The sequence below is a fragment of the Vigna radiata genome, chromosome 10 (genome assembly GCF_000741045.1).
Source record: "Vigna radiata var. radiata cultivar VC1973A chromosome 10, Vradiata_ver6, whole genome shotgun sequence".
Lineage (NCBI taxonomy): Eukaryota > Viridiplantae > Streptophyta > Magnoliopsida > Fabales > Fabaceae > Vigna > Vigna radiata.
In genome coordinates, this window is record NC_028360.1 from 13,810,454 (window position 1) to 13,829,752 (window position 19,299).

General features: G+C 34.2%; 2 protein-coding genes and 1 pseudogene across 4 annotated transcripts; 1 reads left to right on the plus strand and 2 right to left on the minus strand.

Annotated features, from left to right (window-relative positions):
* Nucleotides 1–1,522: 1,522 nt before the first annotated feature.
* Nucleotides 1,523–8,533, plus strand: LOC106775999 (beta-glucosidase BoGH3B). Of its 2 annotated transcripts, none has more exons than XM_014663283.2 (12): nt 1,523–1,675; nt 2,153–2,407; nt 3,431–3,635; nt 3,860–3,950; nt 4,073–4,218; nt 4,781–5,024; nt 5,767–5,871; nt 5,976–6,158; nt 6,700–6,904; nt 7,192–7,684; nt 7,998–8,077; nt 8,156–8,533. In XM_014663283.2, the coding sequence occupies exons 2-12, from the start codon at nt 2,179–2,181 to the stop codon at nt 8,167–8,169; spliced, it is 1,995 nt and encodes a 664-aa protein (XP_014518769.1). In that variant the 5' UTR covers nt 1,523–1,675; nt 2,153–2,178; the 3' UTR covers nt 8,170–8,533. The 2 variants fall into 2 exon arrangements, with proteins under 2 accessions (XP_014518769.1, XP_014518768.1); XM_014663282.2 differs by having other exon boundaries at nt 1,524–1,784.
* An 855-nt stretch (nt 8,534–9,388) lies between these two features.
* LOC106776269 (nuclear intron maturase 2, mitochondrial) lies at nt 9,389–13,071 on the minus strand. 2 transcript variants are annotated; one of them, XR_001376887.2, is made up of 3 exons: nt 10,813–13,071; nt 9,843–9,994; nt 9,389–9,761 (listed from the first exon to the last, which is right to left on the minus strand). XR_001376887.2 is itself a non-coding variant. In XM_014663667.2 (2 exons), the coding sequence occupies exon 1, from the start codon at nt 12,949–12,951 to the stop codon at nt 10,819–10,821; it is 2,133 nt and encodes a 710-aa protein (XP_014519153.1). In that variant the 5' UTR covers nt 12,952–13,071; the 3' UTR covers nt 9,389–9,994; nt 10,813–10,818. The 2 variants fall into 2 exon arrangements, 1 of the variants encoding a protein (XP_014519153.1); XM_014663667.2 differs by having other exon boundaries at nt 9,389–9,994.
* A 4,328-nt stretch (nt 13,072–17,399) lies between these two features.
* On the minus strand, nt 17,400–18,641 carry LOC106774867 (annotated as a pseudogene).
* Between the last annotated feature and the right edge of the window lie 658 nt (nt 18,642–19,299).

The window sequence follows — 19,299 nt, forward strand, 5'->3', positions numbered from 1 at the left end:
TGTCATAAGTCAATTGGTCAGTGTGTTTAATGTTTAAAAAAATTGAAGTACACGAACTAATTGACTTATGACACGTGTCCGGTGTCAAAAATTTGTTAGAACTTAGGTGTCAAAATATCTTTATCCATATGATATATATTCATGGAAGAGTATCCTATGATACATTTTATGTTATACAATAATATAAAAATTAATACAGAGAAGACAAATTATAAGAGTACAATTGAGATATATTTTCAAATAAAATATATTATTAAAAGTAAATATTTGAACCAAAAATATATTACTTAATTAAATTACATATTTATAAACTATAATAGCAATATTTTATATTTTTAAAATTATATCAATTAAAAAATTTATTTTTAACTTAAACTAATTATAGTCAGTAATAGTGACTGGAAAAATTATTTAAAAGTATAAAAATTTTAAAACTAACAAATATCTCTCTCTCTCTATATATATATTATCAATTAAATAATATCCTCTTTTGTTTTTTTAATTTTACCCTCTTAATTACTACTTTTAAAATTTGAATAGTTATTCATAATGACAAATTATTTTAAATTTTATCATTTTAGTAACCATTTTTTTAATTCAAATAACTACTCATTATAAAATAATCATTTATATTTTAGATTAAATTACACTAACTTTCTATAATGTTTTTCAAATTACACTATTTTTTTTACGTAAATATATATTTACCGTTAAAACACCAGTTTGTCATCCATTTTCACATGACATCCAAAGGATTTACTCGTAATATTATCTGAATGTATTGTTTAATACAACTTTTAATATCCGAATATCTTATTGTTTAAGCTCATATACTCTTGCAAAAAGTTTAGGTACCATTGTCTTCTTTCTTTTATTATCTGTTTTAAGAAAGTATATATATTTGGAGAATAAAAGCTAAAGTATTTTTAGGCTAAATCCGATTTATTAATTTAGAGAAGTTATAATCACATATTTAAGCTTTTACCACTTATTTTCAAGATATTAAGAAATAATATATGACATATTATTTCGAACAACACTTATTTGAATATATAAATTGGTAAGAACCATTTGTTATATATCATTCTTGATATCTAATATACCAATTGTATTATTAATATTTGTTTATATTGATAATATTTCCAGTGTTTGTTTAAGAACTTAAAAGTTTATAAATACAAATTAATTTCACATCAGTCACTCGATTTCTCTCAATCACTTTCACATTTTATAATTTTTCTGGTTGTTACTAACTTGAACTTGGAAATTATTCTGAAAGTGAAACTTCCCACTCTTCATAAGCACTATATTATCACTTCTGGAATATTCAAACTCAACTTCCAATAATACTTCTCTAATCAACTCCAGAAAACTACTATCCTTCTTGGTAAGAACAAAGTTTAAATTTTAATTGTATAAAATAAACATTAACTGTCGTATCAAATACTAGTTCAATCTTAGTCAAGTAGTAGAACCAAACTCTAGTTGGTACAATTAAGGAGAAAAATTGATATTTTCGTATGTTGGAATTTTTACCCACATGGTTGTGATCACCCCCATTTGTTAACCAACTTCCACACTTCTCAAAGTGAAAAACCGCCCACTTCTGACTACAACTGTGATAGGTGTCTCCCACTACCATCCATATGTTTTCTTTCTGTTTCCTCCGTATGCAGTGAGTGCCATTTCCATTATTTCTATCACCCCATTTTCCATTGGATCCAAAGTTACCAACTTTTCTAGATATCATCTCATAAAGTCACTGTTTTTTGCTTCCCTTTGAGGTATCTGTCCCACCCTTTCTCTTTCTCTCCTTCACTGGAACGGTGTAGCTGTTCCTTTGTTTTGATCCATTCCCTCACTTCCCTTTCTATGTGGTTGAATAAAAAAAAAAAAATCTTGCTGCAAAAAAAAGTGTGTTTGATCTTGGTGACACTTGCTACTTTATAGTGTAGAACCTTTTTCACATTTTAAAGTTAAAAAAAAAAACTGTCTTTCAAGGAATGGGGTTTGGTTTTCTTGAATCCCATTTCATGGGATATGCTTTTCTTTTGCTTCTGTTCTATCTTCTTACCTTAGAGACCAAATGGGGTATAACTCCAAAAACTAAACCTTTATTGGGTCGGGTGTTGTTTTCTGTCAATTTCTGCAGGTGACGCTTGAGCTGGGGAGCTCAACATGTCTAGGGCATTGGTTCACTTGTTGGGTGTTCTGTGGGTATGTTGGTGGTTGGCATCAACTGGAGAGGCTCAAACAGAGTATCTTAGATACAAAGATCCAAAGCAACCAGTTGCAACTCGGATTAAGGACTTGATGAGTCGAATGACTGTGGAGGAGAAGATTGGTCAAATGGTTCAGATTGATAGGAGTGTTGCCAATGCTAAGGTTATGAAAACCAGCTTCATTGGTAAGAATAACTGAGAACTCCTAGCTTCTTTTTCTCTTTTCAGTTGAAAGTGTTCGAGTTAAATCTGTAATTTTATTTTCAAGAGCGAATTTTTATGTAGTTATCTTTCTTTACTCAGGAGCTTTTTTATTTAGAAAAAAAAGGGTAAAATAACTACATATGTCATTATCTGGTATCTCCCTTAAAAGAAAAGGGAGTACATATGGTTTATTGACAAAAATCCGCATGTCTAAGAAATTAACCGTTTTGTAACCTAGCTTACAGTTTTATGTTGTGTTTTTCCTTTTTATTTGCATTGCATTTGATTGTTTACAAGTCTGACTAATATTACAAATTACATGTTTTAGTGGTGATGAGTCTCCTGTTATTCAACATCTGTTTGATATTGCTTTCGGTATTTCTATTCACTTATGAAGAAGGATTTCTTCTGTGTAATTATATGCCTTGCAATTCATTTTCATTGATAATTTTGTGTTGACCTAAGACATCAATTTTTTTTTGGGTACAAGATATTTTTGGGGAAGGGGATGATACCTCTTTCCAAGGAAAGGCAAGTATTTGGGTTCAAAGAGAACTTATAAAACACTTACATATACTTTACCCCAGGAGAGACAAGTGTAGCTCAAAACCTTTGACCTCTCAAAATGTAAAATTTGTCATACTACTTGAACAGCACCAACTCCTGGGGGTTTCCTTTAGATAGTTTGGCTCCCAACTCAGTTGCTGATTAGTTCTGAGCATCTTCTTCACTGTATTCATAATCACTAGATTTAATTCACTAATTATGAAGACTAGAGTCTAGAGCACTGGAAAGGGATCCTTAAGAAAGTAGGAAAGTTGCAAAATTCGTGCTATTTATTTCCTTGGCTTCAGTTTGAGTTTCCATTTCTCTCAATCTGTTACAAACGTCTTTGTGCTTGTTCATTTGAACATGTTACTAATTCCTTTCAAATCTATAGTGTTTTTCTTTTTCTTTTTAATCTTAGTTTTATAATCTCATGATAAGACATTATTTGTGTGCAGGGAGTGTTTTGAGTGGCGGTGGTAGTGAGCCCCTTCCGAAGGCCACTGCCGAAGATTGGGTTAATATGATAAATGAATTTCAGAAAGGAGCTTTGGAGAGTAGGTTGGGTATACCAATGATCTATGGTATTGATGCTGTTCATGGACACAATAATGTCTACAATGCAACCATATTTCCCCATAATGTTGGTCTTGGATGTACCAGGCAAGTTTAAGATTTATTATGATTTATTTTTTTTTTGTATGTCATATGAACAAGATTTGATAAATAATAGACCTTTCATATGTAATTTGATAATTGACGTAGTCACCTGAACCATTTCACCAACAGCATACTTGGGTGAGAAGGGAGTGGTTAAAAGAAATATGCCGTCATTTCTGTAGGTTTAAAACATAGGTTGTTCCATTCTAATAATCTGTGATGAACAGGGATCCAGACCTGGCACAAAGGATTGGTGCTGCTACTGCTCTTGAAGTCAGAGCTACTGGGATTCCTTATGTTTTTGCTCCATGCATAGCGGTAAATAGGAGAGATTATAATGATAAGATTTTATAAAGTTTCTTATTAAATTGAACAGGTTTTCAAATGTGTACCTTTTTCTTTGATAATGTTACCGATTACTCCTGAAACATTGGTTTTAGGTTTGTAGAGATCCAAGATGGGGTCGGTGTTATGAAAGCTATAGTGAGGATGCTAAAATTGTGCAAGAAATGACAGCAATCATACCTGGTCTACAAGGAAGTATCCCTGCCAATTCCAGAAAGGGATTTCCATATGTTGGGGGCAAGTATGTATTAATTATTTTAAAGCATTTTATGAAATAAGAATGCTTTTCACTATTTTTTTTTTTCATGCAATTTTTGGACTTATTTTCAATAATTTACACCAGGGCCGTGATGTATGGATTTTTATGCCCCCAATCTATTGTTTTTTCTGCCCAGAAAGATGATATAATTCGTGGAGCTTTAGTGATTTTTAGTAAATCTAAACTTTAATCTAGTTTATACTTTGAAATTCTTAGGCATTTTAACTGAAGTGTGAAAAAAGTAACATTGTGCCTCTGTATCAGCAACTTGTTGATATGATGTATGCTTGTTATTCATCGTCTTGGTAATGGTTAGATATTATTTTATTTGGATAATAAGGTCTGTTTACTGTCTTACTATATCATAATTTGACTTAGGAATTCACTTCAAACAAATGGCAGTCTATATAGGGATACTTGTCAATTAGTTATTATTATCATCAACCAACATTATTAAGCTGCAATCCAAATGAATAAAAAAGTTGACATGATTGACTTGTACTTATGTTTTTTCCATCCCTTATTAGGCTTATGAATTTTGTAGGACAAAGGTAGCAGCTTGTGCTAAACACTTTGTTGGAGATGGTGGTACAGTGAAGGGAGTAAATGAGAACAACACATTGATTGATTGGCATGGACTGTTAAGCATTCACATGCCTGCCTATTCAGATTCCATTATTAAGGGGGTCTCTACTGTCATGGTTTCTTACTCCAGTTGGAATGGTGTAAAGATGCACGCAAATCGTGATTTAGTCGCTGGCTTCCTCAAGAATACCCTCAAGTTTAAGGTTTGGCTTCTTTGTTTTTTTTTTCTCTTGCGTAATAAATGTTTTGGTACAATTGTTCCACGCAATGGAAGCAACTACTTAATGCTTTTACAGTAATGCTTCTCGCTTTCTTGTCTATCATATTATCTTGTCTGTCAAGTATGAAAAACAGACCCAGCATGGGTGGAACACTGCATAACATGATTTGGACATGGCAGCACAAGAAAATTCTTGTACTTAACTGATCAAGGCCTTCAATTTTTATCATTATTGGTTTATGTATTTGTCTTTTTTGATTCAATTCCATTTGATTTTCAATTCAAATATAAAATGTCGAGTCATTTCCCTTGAAACATTTGACTAGTGTTTGATATTTCTGTCACGTTTTGATTGCTTTCTAACTTGCTATTTGTTACTGCTATATAAGTTTATTATTTAAGGAGAGGTTTGTAAATAAAGATTTTCTGAAATCCTTCTTCAAAAAAACTCACTTTGGATATCCTTGAAAATCAATATTTGCTCTATTATGTTTAATGTTATGCATTACTGAATCTACTACAAAAGTTGTTTTGTGAGTCATGAGAAATCCATTTAAACTTTGGATAACGTTGTTTGACCCATATTTTCAAGAATACTGTGAGAATAAACCGATCTGATGTTCTGTTACTGTACAGCCTGTCTTTATGCCATTGTCTGTTCCTGATCTAATCAACATGTTTCATTTTCTGGATGCTAACAACAAATTTGTTTACTTATTTATCAGGGGTTTGTCATCTCAGATTGGCAAGGTATTGATAGAATCACATCACCACCGGATTCAAATTACACATACTCTGTGCAGGCTTCCATTGAAGCTGGTGTTGATATGGTTAGTTGCTCTTCATGATGAAATTACCTGCAGGACTGGAGTGAATAATATTTCTGCTCGAGTGTAGCTCATGAAACCTTTCCTTTTGTTACCAATCATCACAGGTCATGGTCCCATTTAAATATGATGAGTTCATTCAGGATCTTACACTCTTGGTCAAGAGCAATATCATTCCAATGGAGCGTATTGATGATGCTGTGGAGAGAATTTTGCTTGTAAAGTTCACCATGGGTCTTTTTGAGAATCCTTTAGCTGATACCAGCTTAGTCAATGAGCTTGGAAGCCAGGTGAGTCATTCAAACCGATTATTTTAACCAACAATATAAAATATCATCCTCTTTCCTTTGATGAAAAAACAAATACATTTGATGAAATTGTTTTCCCGATAATGCCTCGGAAGACCACAGGCAATATCAAGAATTTGAACCACATGGAATATAATCTTCCTTGCTTCCTAAACCACCTGACCATGTCCTATAGGTGTGAACTAAAGATCTCCTATTTGGGATTGATTCTTATTGTTCAACCCATTGTAGATGATCCAGCTTCCTAATAGATTCAGCTGATAATACTTTTAAGAAAAAGATGAAAATCTTGAAACTGACTTTTATTAAGAAACTAAACAGAATATATTTACATTCTTAATCTTACTGCATGATTGGAACTTTGACATCCCATGATACCCAAGTCCACATCACAACAATGAACTTATCTGACGCCTGCTCTGATTTTTATGAACAAAACTATTATATGCGGCAGTTCTTGTTGCCTGTAATTTATCTGACCATGATTGAGACGCTGAGAGTCATGATTGTGTTGATTCACTAGGAACACAGAGACCTAGCAAGGGAAGCTGTGAGAAAATCTCTCGTGCTACTTAAGAATGGGAAAAATGAAAGTACTCCACTTCTGCCTCTTCCAAAGAAAGTCCCAAAAATTCTAGTTGCTGGTAGCCATGCCGATAACTTGGGCTACCAATGTGGAGGGTGGACAATCAAATGGCAAGGATTCAGTGGCAACAGTGACACAAGAGGTAAGCAACTCTCTGACATTCATAACAAGCTGAAGTCTACGTCCATGGAGATCATGAGCTCTAAATGTTGTGACTTTTTATATTTTGACGAGTTAGACTAGTTAATGAGCATTGGGCATTATCTGAAGTTATCCAAAATATTATAATTTGTGAAGCAATGAAAGGGAACTTCCCCTTTTTATAAATATTCACCAAGCTTGTGATGATATATTTGAATAACTAATAGCTGGTAGTTTGCATGCATGTGAAAGGAGGAGAAAGAAACTAATATTATTTTCCGTGAACAGGAACAACTATTCTCAGTGCCATAAAATCAGCAGTTGATCCAAGCACAGAAGTAGTCTATCGCGACAACCCTGATAATGAGTTTGTTAAATCCAATAACTTTGAATATGCAGTTATTGTAGTTGGTGAGCCTCCTTATGCTGAAACAGCTGGGGACAGCACAACACTTACAATGATAGAATCTGGGCCAAATGTGATCAACAATGTCTGTGGGACTGTTAAGTGTGTGGTAGTCATCATCTCTGGCAGACCTATTGTGATTGAACCATACGTTTCTACTATAGATGCATTGGTGGCCGCATGGTTGCCAGGCACTGAAGGCCAAGGTGTGACAGATGTCCTTTTTGGTGACTATGGTTTCACGGGTAAGCTTGCAAGGACATGGTTCAAATCTGTTGATCAACTCCCGATGAATGTTGGGGATCCTCACTATGATCCTCTTTATCCTTTTGGTTTTGGACTAACAACTGAATCTGTTAAGGACCTGGTAGCAAGGTAATTTCCATTTAAACTATGAAAGCTATATATTGGAGAAGAAAATGAGAAGGTAAAATGAATTGAACTTTTTCCCTGAACCAAAACCAACGTATGTCCTTCAGCTTTTGGAGAAGTCAGATGAAAAAGCTTTTGTGAAGTTAAGTGGTCAAGTGAACAGAAGAACTCAATTCATTTTATTTTCTTATTTTCTTATCCTGTAAATACTTATAGAAAAGGTTATTCCAACAAGATCTTGACCAAAGTAGTCATTAACAGCTTTTCATTTCATAAGATTTGCTCTTGTTATACTGAGGAGTCATCCATTGTGCAGGTCAACTTCGGCTGCTATTGGTGTAAGAGCTTCTATATTTACCATCATGGTGACACTATTCATTGGCTTATATTTAACTGGTATGTTGGTGATTTTTAGCTTGTACATAATGAGTTTATTTTTTAAATACTAAAGTGTTTGATTGTTCACTCTGATAGGTATGCAGAATTGATGGGAGCTTATTGGAGCAGGCGGCTAGAGAACTAACTTGGGACACTTCCCAGCTTAGTTTATTAGTGTAATTCATTGTATTTGAGACATTATTATTGTTCTCGAACTAGTAATTTGAGCACATTCTTTTTCACAATTTAAAACTCCGTTCCAAGGAATTAGGTATTAAATCTACTAGGCGTTAAGGCAGGAAGGTATTTGAGAGGTACTGGGATTTTGACTTTTCCTGGGAAAATTGGGAAGGTGGTTACAACCCTGTTGCCTCTACTTGTACCATTCACCTTGAAACTTCAATTTCATGTCTGTAAATAAGCCCAGATGCAGAACAGTTAGGAAAGTAATGTTCTTTATGATTGGCACTAGGAGATTTGGTGTGGGCATTAGGTGAGCCTCGTCTAAAAAAAGTTTCAAATCGACTTATTTCAATAGTATATTTTTTTTAGTCCAATTAATGCGTTTGCTGAAAAAATAACATTATTTCCAAAAGAAATAGTTTTACATATTTGTTTATTTATTATTGATTTTAGACTGGAGGAGGTTTTACTTAAAAAAGTTTATTTTGGGTTTTATATTGGGAGGTATTATAAGAGATGTTGCAATGCTTCATTTTTCATATTTGGGATATGAAAAAACTTAAAAATTTTGTAAAAAAAAATTAAGGAGGAAAGATTTTGAAAACAATTATTCTTTTTTTTCATAAAATTCTTTTTTTTTTTTTTTTGTCATTTTTACTATTTTGTCGGTGAGGTATTCACCAACATTTTATCACAAAAGAACATCTGGCTCCAGAGAGTGCCATATAAATAGGTCCCTTCTACTTTTACACCTTAATCTTTTCTTGCAAATACACTGCCATAATTTGGCTGAAGCAGACTACAGAAAATTCTACTCAAATATTCTCTCTCTTAACATTTGAGCCTTTGAAAATTAACATAACTCAATCCTCTCTCTTGAGCCCCTAAATGGCCTGTTTTTACTGCTCACAGCCGTAGAACAACGTGTAATTTAGTTGTATATTAATGGCAAATAAAACGAGAAAGAACAACCAAAACATGCCACTTTATAGACTATACTAGATTCAAGTCAAGGATCTCCCGAAGTCACTAAATGGCTCTCAATGCTGAGAAACTCGTAATATTTGGAAAAATAATACATAAATAAACTTTGATATAATAAAAAGCAAACAAAAATTTAATATTTAACAGACAAAAAAACAACTGGAAAAGAAAAAGAAAATTACGAACTAAATTATAAAGTTTTAAAAATAAGAAACTCATAATGTAGAACAATGAGCTTCTTCCCAGTACACTGCAAAAATTCAAAGTGTTCTTACAGCTTGCGTTCAAGGCCCGAACAGAAAAGAGTGAAAAATAGAAACACGAAACAATTTGTGGTTAAGAACTAAGAGTTGCAGATATACTCAATTCATTAAAAAATAATCGGGGCAAGTATATACGGACAAATAGCTAATTTACAAAATTAATATGATATTTCAAATGATCCAGCTGGAGTCCAATTCACACCTTGCTTTGTCCTATGCACTCACCAGGAACACACTCTATAAGCCTCCAACAGAAATCTGCATACTCCTTCCTGTGAACTCACAAATAAGCACTCTAGAACAGTACGAGGAAAGGAATTGCTTTCCACATTTTGAAGTGCGTGAACTTTTACCTCCGTCTCATTGCCCAGTGTTCACAAGCAGAGTGGCAGCGCTAATATTTTGCCCAAGTTAAATGCCTGCACGCATGGGCCCTCCACTCTAGTTATAGCATCCTTTCTCTTGGAAAGCATCCATGATGAGAAGGTGAAAAGACAATATCAACCTGAAAAGAGGAAAAGGGGTTTGTGGAACATCAGAGACAGGTTCAAAGATGTGAAGTGTAACATTTCTGATAAATTCCAAAACGTAACTTCTGAACAAAGATAGCAGGAGTTAAGTAATTAGCTGAAATAGCCAACTGCCAAAATCCAAATTAAACTAAAGAATGAGAACATAGAAACTCATTCTATGTTAAGAAACTCATCTTAAGTAAACTTCACAAATACTTCAACCCTGTATCATGATAATATCTCACAGGATTATCATCCCTCTTAAAAGTTAATGCTAATAAGTGAAATGAAACCACATGAATGGTTTCCATACATCTCTAATACACAGCCTTAGGCAAGACACGCTTGTCTTGTTAAGTGTACAATGCCCATACCTTCTTTTATCTGATGCTGACATTCAACTTTATTTAAATGAATGAGGTGGTTAGGATCCAACACTTGATCTTTCATCCACAAAGTTTTCGATATCAAGGCAAGGAACTCTACTAAAAGCTTTAGCACATTATTGGTTTTTCTATATACAATAGCCATCCTTCTTAACACATGCTAATATTTACACTTCATGTTAGTAAGTCATAAAACTAGGAAGGAAAAGAACAGGAACAAAAGAAAAGGGACAAAGTAGTTTACCACCCAAAGATCAGGTATAATAGGTTAAAGCTACTCGTGCAGGAAAGGGAGGGAGGGAATCAGGGAACTAAATGAAAAAACTATTATTTCATATTCTCGACGAGTCCAAAATATTCTGAAAGAACCTATTCAAAGACCATATACAAAAATATTACTCCTTGGGGAGTACAGATTACAAAACCTTTTGTTACATTTGTGCTGCATTCATCTTTCCATCATCTTCTTCCTCTTTGTTTATGTGATCCTGATCATCCTGGTTTGAGCCAACTAGCGAATGCTGTTCTACAACACTTTCGTTGCTCCTTACTAAGGAAAGCTGGTCCATAGCAAGAGAATTCCTTTTGTAATTCCACACAAGCATTGAAATATAATCTTGAGGTGTAACAAGACCTTGTTCACTGATGCAACTCCGTTGCTCCTCCAAAGTCTTTGGATCATCCAGTTTTATGAATTCTAGCAACAACTTTTCATGGTCAGGCCTCCAGTTACTTGGGAATGGAGAGTAATCTGTCTCGGGTACAAGAGACAGCCTTGTATAATGGAGCCCATCGATTGATTCGGCAAGACCCATCCTTAACAAATTCTGGTACTCAGGAGACTGACCTTTTTTCTCCTTCAATGGGCGGCTCAAGTTACGAGCACCTATCTTGTACACTTTTGCCCTCGAACGAAGCTTGTATTTTGCAGCATACAGCTTAGCAAGGGAGCCTCTTATAATATAAGAACAGAAGTTTACAATCTTCTTCCTATTGTCCGCATACCTGTACCACTCAACCATGGTTGACAAAAACTTGTTCATTTGAGCATTGGTATGCGCCTGCGTGGCATGAAACATCCTAAAACAAGGCTGGGGATCAGGATCCTTATCCCCCTTGAGAAAGCTTAACTTCCTAAACTGTTTAATGCACTGTTTCAAGCTGGCCGTCACTGACAACAGCGTCCCCACTCCCTTCTCACTTATGATCTTACCACCAGTTGCAGTGTACCTAAGAGTTGGATACACAACCCTTCGACACAACACATGGTCCAAAAACATTATCCCTTTTGTTATATGCTCTATAGGGAGGCTCTCATTATCAAGCTTAAGCATAAACCTCTGATCACAAAACTCAATCAACTGCTTCCTCAATACAGCCGCATCAGCCCTAGGCCCTCTAACACCAATCAAGACATGCCCTCCATACCTAACAAAATCCATCTTCCTAGTCTTATCCGGCCCACTCGTGGGCACAAACTCTGGCCATGATGTGTTCCCCTGCTCCTCTTCAGGACTATTCCATATAACATCACTCTTGGAAGGAACGTAGAACTCCTTAATCTTCCCCTCCATCCACCTATCCAACTCATCCAAACAAACATTGGACAAAAGTGGACTAAGCACTCCACAATGCCCCCAATTGGGAACCCTCTCGGCCTCCTCGGGCGCAAACCCAAAAAAGGTATCCAACCAATAAGGATCAGGCTTAGGCTCATCCTCGGCCAGCACCCTCTTTTTCTGATACTTCCTCTTCTTCTTCTTCTCTTTTTTCTCCACGGTAGTGACAACCACCGGCGTAACCAGCGCATCTTTAATCAAATCAACAATCAATTTATCCCTAACATCCCTCATGACAGCATTGATCACCAACCCCACTTTCATCCCATCTAACAAAACACTAAAATCAGCCTTTATATACCACAAATAACCAGCAAAGCTCCTTCTGATGACCCTTAAGACAGTGTGCGGTGTTCTACCCGGTCTAAAAGCGTGGGACTTTGGGGAAAAGCGAGGCTCATAGATTGGTTCCAGGATCATCAATAGAACCTCCTGAACGATCTTGTCCTGGAAGGGTGAGGGCTGCGTGGTGGTGAGGATGGTTTTTATTTTGCGCTTGGAGAGGGAATCGTAGTCGGTTTTGTCTCGCGGGGATTTCACGAAGAACTTGAGTCTGGCGCCCCACTTGAATTTCCCGTCGAGGACGGCGTTGCGAAGGGCGAGGAGGTCCTGGAGGGTGGAGGTGGAGATGGAGGAGCGGGGGACGTAGGAGCCCGTGTCGTCGGTGGCGACTTTCTGATAGGCGAGGAGCCAGAGGTCGAAGCGGCGGAGGAGGGGGGAGATGGAGGTGACGACGCGGTCTGGGTGGCGGTAGTTGTCGATCCACATCTGACAGCAGAGGGAGACGCCATCGTCTCTGGAGAGGGTAGAGGAGGAGAAACGACGAGGGAAGGAGAGAGGCGGGTGCAGGATAGGAAAAAGTGGAATTGGCCGCAGGGGATTGGTGGGATTGGGGAGGAGTAGATGGCGGAGGCGGCCGGAGAAGGGGGGAAGGCGGCGACGCATTTGGAATTAGTGTTGTCAGAGCATTGGCTTGGAAGGGAGCGAGGAAGGGAAGCAAAACCCACCAAAAACCCTTCTGTAATCCCCCAATTACCTCTTTCGATTTCTTCCATCTTTCTTCACACCTTCCAATTTAATTTAACATTTTTATTCAATTACTTTTTGTTCATCGTGTCACCACTTTTATTAAAAACTTATAATAATGCTTCATAAAATATTAATTATTTTATTACATACGATTTATTTTTAATAGTTAACAATATCTCTTCCTAAACAAATTATTATTACATGTTTGTGTAAAATTCAATTTAATGAAAGGAAGACAACACCAATTCAACTAATCAATCAATCTCAACTAATCATTTAGCTAAATGGGCTAGAGGATTAAACTATATTCTATAAACTAGTTTTCTTTGGGAGGATAAATTGGACGAGTTAACTCATCAAACAATTTCTATATACATGCCAAAATTGTTAATATTTCTTTTATATATATAAACCTAAATGTTTGACATTAATATTATTAATTTTTAACTTTACATTAAATTTCTTCTCAAACGTTTTCACCTACAATCATATTATTATTTTGTTTTATTTTTCTAACTTATTACATAATTCTTTTTATTACAAATTATTTTAACTAAATAAATATACATTCATCAAAATAAGTTTTACAAAAGACAACCATAATTACAATATTTTATTATGATGATTTTTCTATTATCATATTAAAGTATATTTAAATTATCTTATTATAATTACTCTTCAAAAAAAATATTTTCAATTAATTTATAAATATTAATTTAAATATAATTCTTAAAATTATATTCACTTCGGTTTATAAAAAAATAAAGTAATTTACTATAAATAAATATAAAAATATATTAAACAGAAAAAAAAAATATGGCTAAGAATTCGTTTCTAAAAAAACAAAATTTCAGCTGCAAACAATATGCAAAATTAGACAAACATTGGAAGAATTCACTTTTTGACAAAACAAAATTGTATTATTTGAACAATAAAAATGTCTAGTTCGGAAAAAAAAAAGTCTAGATAATTTAATCACGCCAATAAAGTAATATAACAAGAAAAAAAATATATTCGATGTCGTCAACTTACTAACCCTGATATGGTTTTAAGTTATATAATGACTTTTTCAACTTATAAACAAAATTTGCGTTAATGTCTTTGAAACATGGAGAAACTTTCTTTTATACCTCTTCAACCAAATCACTATGTAAATGGAGAAACTTTCTTTTATACCTCTTCAACCAAATCACTATGTAAATCAATTTGATGAACTTTTTACTTTTTTTTTATTGTTGACAATGCCAAAAAAGGTACTTATAGTCACAATTTTTGCCATTGGAACAAATATTTTGTTTATGTGATGATATCTAAATCTAACAAATTTTCTTTTCAAACGTTTTATGCTCTCATTTTTAGTGATGTTTTTGTTTTGTATACCTATTCACTTTCGAAAGTTTTCTTTTTGAGCGACAGTTTCTACAAAACTCATGTTTTATTTTCTTTTAAAGTTCATATCTCGTTGGTCATTGTAGTATTATGACCATAATCCTTTACGGTTTTCTTAAAACTTTTAGGTTCTTTCCATGTTGTTAGAGCTGCAACAAAATTTTGATGTCTAGTGGTAAATCATTCATTATTTACAAAGTGGATAATAGGATAATGAATACCTTAGGCATGTTGTTGAGAAAATGATTTTTTCAAGGACTTTACTTTTCTAATAACATAAGTGACAAAATCTTTATATTTTGTTGATGGAATTTTCCTTCTCATCCTCTTCTCTCTTTTTCTCGATATTTTCTTCTTACACTACCATAACATCATCTTCGTCAACTCCATTTGCAAATACTAACTTACCAACCACACCACTTACATTTTCTCCTTCATTTTCATTATAGTCTTCACAGAATCCCCCTTGAAGTTGTGACTCCTCTTCTCCTTGCAAGGCCATTGATGTCTCCCCCCCCCCCCCCTAAGAAAATTTATGTTCGTAAAATTTCACATCTTTAGAGACAAAGTATTCATAAGATTCCAAATCATACAATTTCTCTATAGGGGTATCCATAAAAACAAACTTTTGACTTATATTGGAAAAATCATCTCAATCACGATGTTGTTGATGTGTATAACATAAGAAACCAAAAATTTTAATGTTATCAAACCTAAGTGGTTCATCATATAAATTTTCACAATGTGTCAAATAATTAAGCACATTAGACGGTGTGCAATTAATTAAATGATAAGTTGCTAACACACATTCTTCCAAAAACTGCACTGGTAAATTATCTTGAAATCTGAGTGCTTGTGCCAAAGTGTTAAGCTTTTCTTTCTATTATCCCATTTTGTTGTGGAGTACCCACACAAGATGTCTTAAACAGAATTTTATTCTTTAATGAAAAATTACATAAATAATTAAATTTGATGTTGTTGTCACTTCACAACTTTGTTCTTAAGCATGGTCATTGTTTTATTGAACTAACAAGATTCATTCATTATCTATGGATGGACACTAATGTAATCATAAACTCATGTATGCAGCCTAGGACATAAAGACATTTGAATTTAAGGTGATTATGCAATTTCTGATGAAGATGATTTTGTGTTAAGATTGTGACTCTTTAACTAGCTAAAGCATATAAATGCATGTTTTGCCACCTAAGAAATATTAGATTATTGGATTGAATTTATAACTCGAATTAGTTTTCAACTAATTCGAGGTGTGTGAAAAGGATGAGTGATCATTAATCACGCGTATAAAGTTAATTAAATCACTAAAACATATGAAATAACACTTATATAAAACAATAAAACAATACTAGTACAGAAGTTTAGAGTGCTACATCCAATCCCAACACAGAGAAATTCAATAACTCATGTTGATTCTAACAATCAATCCCAATAGTTATTGTAATCCCCTTATGACCCTTGTATTCTAAGAAATATTACAAGTGAAATGGGAGAGAGACCTGAAGGAGAAGTTTAAGAATCTGAAAATGAAAATTGGATGTTTAAAACACGGTGTCTGTTCTTAATTTATAGGGTTTCGAGTCTTGGTTGGAGCTTTAATCACGATGGTTAGATTGTGAGTTTTCCTTCCATGGAGAGTTTCCTCAAGGCTTAGTCCCTCTGTGTGATGTTCAACCCATAAGGTTTTTTTCATAGGTGAGTTTCCTCTATGGTTGAGTTTTATACTCTGATGTTTCAAATTACTTTAGGGTGAAGTTCTTTTCACATGGTTGTGGCATCAACTTTGCTGCTTAAGTTGTGAAGACAGTATTTGGATTTGGTTGAATTGCCTTTTAGTGCTCGAGTTATGCTTTTGAGGCTCCAACTACGTGACTTTGTTTCTCATAAAATCACTAAAACTTACACAAAAATTACATTAATTTGTTACACATGATTGTATCCAAATGTTTTTAGCAACTTATGAGTAAAAGGAAATGGAATACCAATTTCTACAGCATTATCAAGCAAGATAAGTGCTAAAATTTTTGTTTGTTATGAATAAAATAAACACTTATCAATAGACATAACTTCAGTTTTGTTGCATAGAAAATAAACTCAGAATGAGAATAATCATAAACAAATGTTAGGTAATAATGTGCTCGTAAATAACAATGAACTAATTCAAACAAATTACTTGCAATATGCTCACTTAATGAAAAGTGATTCCTTGTTTTAACATAGGGACATATGTTACAAATTTTAAAATTATTGCTTTTATTAAATTGACTTGCACGAGGGATGAACTTTAACACATTTTTTGATGGGTGACCTAATATTTTTTATGCAACAAATCAATTGATGAATCTCTGTCAAGCGTTAATGTGTGTATCTTTGGAATATCCCAAAAAAAATATAGTTCATTGGTTCGTTCACCCGTTCCTATCAACATCTTCATTTTTCAATCATGTATTACACATAAAGTATTATAAATTGAACGATACAATTTGAGACATCAATTAATCGAGATATATAAATCAATGAGCAAATTAATCATTGAAACTTACATAAAAAAAATTGTCAAGTTAGAAACCACCATCCAAAATCACACTATCCTTCTTGTAGCAATGACATCTTTCCCATTTGATAATTCTATAGGTGTAGTTGTAATTTTTTTCACAATTATTAAACAGGATAAATTTCCTATCATATGGAATGAAACTCCCTTATCAATAATCTAAGGATGTCATTACTACCACAAAAAAAATCATAGGTTTTGGAAACATTCTAAATGTGAATAAGTTATTGTCATTGTACTTAACCGGATATGTCTACTGGCTCACCATTATTTTCCACCATAACTCCTATAATTTTTCTAGACTTTTCTTATTATTTCTTTTAGGTTAAATATATGTTTTGATCCTCATATTTGTGTCCAATTCCCAACTGGGTCCTCATGTTTTTTTTGTTCCAATTGCATCCAAATATTTGTTAATTTGAGAAAATAAAGCTCTCTCCGTTAACTTCCCACTGACGTTGTCTAACTGTGCTGAGTTGTAAATATTTTTATATTCGTGGCATTATGTATTAAGTTTAATGGGTATTTTTTTGTATAATAAAAATTGCACGTGGAAAACTAAATTCCTCCAAAGTTGTTAGCCCTAAGCCCTTATGTTCCAACTTCAGCCTCAACCTCACCATAAAAAAGGAACGTGTGATTGGTAAAGAAGATTATTGGTGGGATCCAAATCATCCCAAACAGGGCTACCAGGTCCCCAAGCTGCATGAATAGCATTGAACCATGCAAACATTTCTCCCCAAACAAGTTCCTGAGAAACCCCGTCACCTTCTTTTGCAGAAGCAGCAACAGCATGAACCTCATCACTCACAGTAGCATCACTCGATCCAATTCCTGAGTCATTCTCGTTAGACTCTTCCTTTGGCACGTCACGGCCTACAGGAACGTACTTTTGTTCATGCTGGTCTTGAACATGTGAAGAAGGTTCTTCTTCAACTTGTTCGTTTTTGTCCTTGTTGAGGAACATTTCGGGGAAATTGAGTCTGGCATTTTCTCCTCAGAGTTTGAAGGCTTCGCGGTCGTAGGCCATGGCGGCATCCTCGGCCGTGTCAAATACGCCCAACCAGAGACGCGTTCTGTTTCGAGGAAGACAAAATTCAGCGACCCATTTTCCCCAAGGGCGTTGCCTCACTCTTCTGTAGAGCTTGGTGGTGTTTATGGGCTGCGTTGGAGCCCTAAACAGTGGCCTTCCATCTGGCCCTAAGTGGGTGAACATTCCTCTGGGGCTTAGATTCAGAGCGTCTCTCCAATGCTGAAGAAGTTGTTGCGGATGCTGTTGATGATGGTGGTGGTAAGGAAGAGAAGAATCTCGGACCATGTTTGGTGGAAAGGAAAGGTTTTGTTGTTGGGAGCTGAATGATATTATCTGTTGGGGGTTTTGGAAAGAGGGGTGAGGGAAGGGTGAATTTGTGGCTCCGAATTGGTGCCGGAATTGCATTGGGTTGAGGCTGAAGTTAATACATAATGCCACCAATATAAATATATTTACAGCTCAGCACAGTTAGATGGCGTCAGTGGGAAGTTAACGGAGATGACTTTATTGTCTCAAATTAACAAATATTTGGATGCAATTGGGAAAAAAAAAAACATGAGGACTCAGTTGAGAATTGGACACAAATATAAAGACCAAAATATATATTTAACCTTTCTTTTATTCATAAATCACTATACACTAAAAATTAAATAAAAGCCAAAATATCACTCCTAAAAATATTCATAATTATACTTATTCAATAATATCCATAATTATATCATCATGTTTATAATTATGTTCATAGACTATATATATATATATATATATATATATATATATATATATATATATTCATTAATCATAAAACAAGTAACCATGATTATAATATTCCTCCATAATATCTTAATATAGGACTTATTTGAAATTTATTGAGCGGAACAATTTAGCTTTGAAAATCTTGGAAATACTAACATCTTAAATTTCATTATTCATTACAATTTTCCAAGTGGAGTGATTTTGTTTTATCAAAACTTTATCACACAACTTTTCTTTGATTTATCATAAGTCCTTCATAAATTTCAATCATTCATGTCCCAACCTATTGTCTTTAACAATTACTCATTTTTACCATAAAAGTTATGGATCAATGCAATAAACTTCATATTTCATGAAATGAAATATCTATTTTTACTTAATTACTTACGCAACTTAATAAATTGGCACAACAAGGCTTCAATGTAAGATAATTATACCATCACAATGTATTACTTTAAGAAGTAAAATAGAGAACCAATATATCACAACTAAACTTGCTTTAAGGCAATCTTTG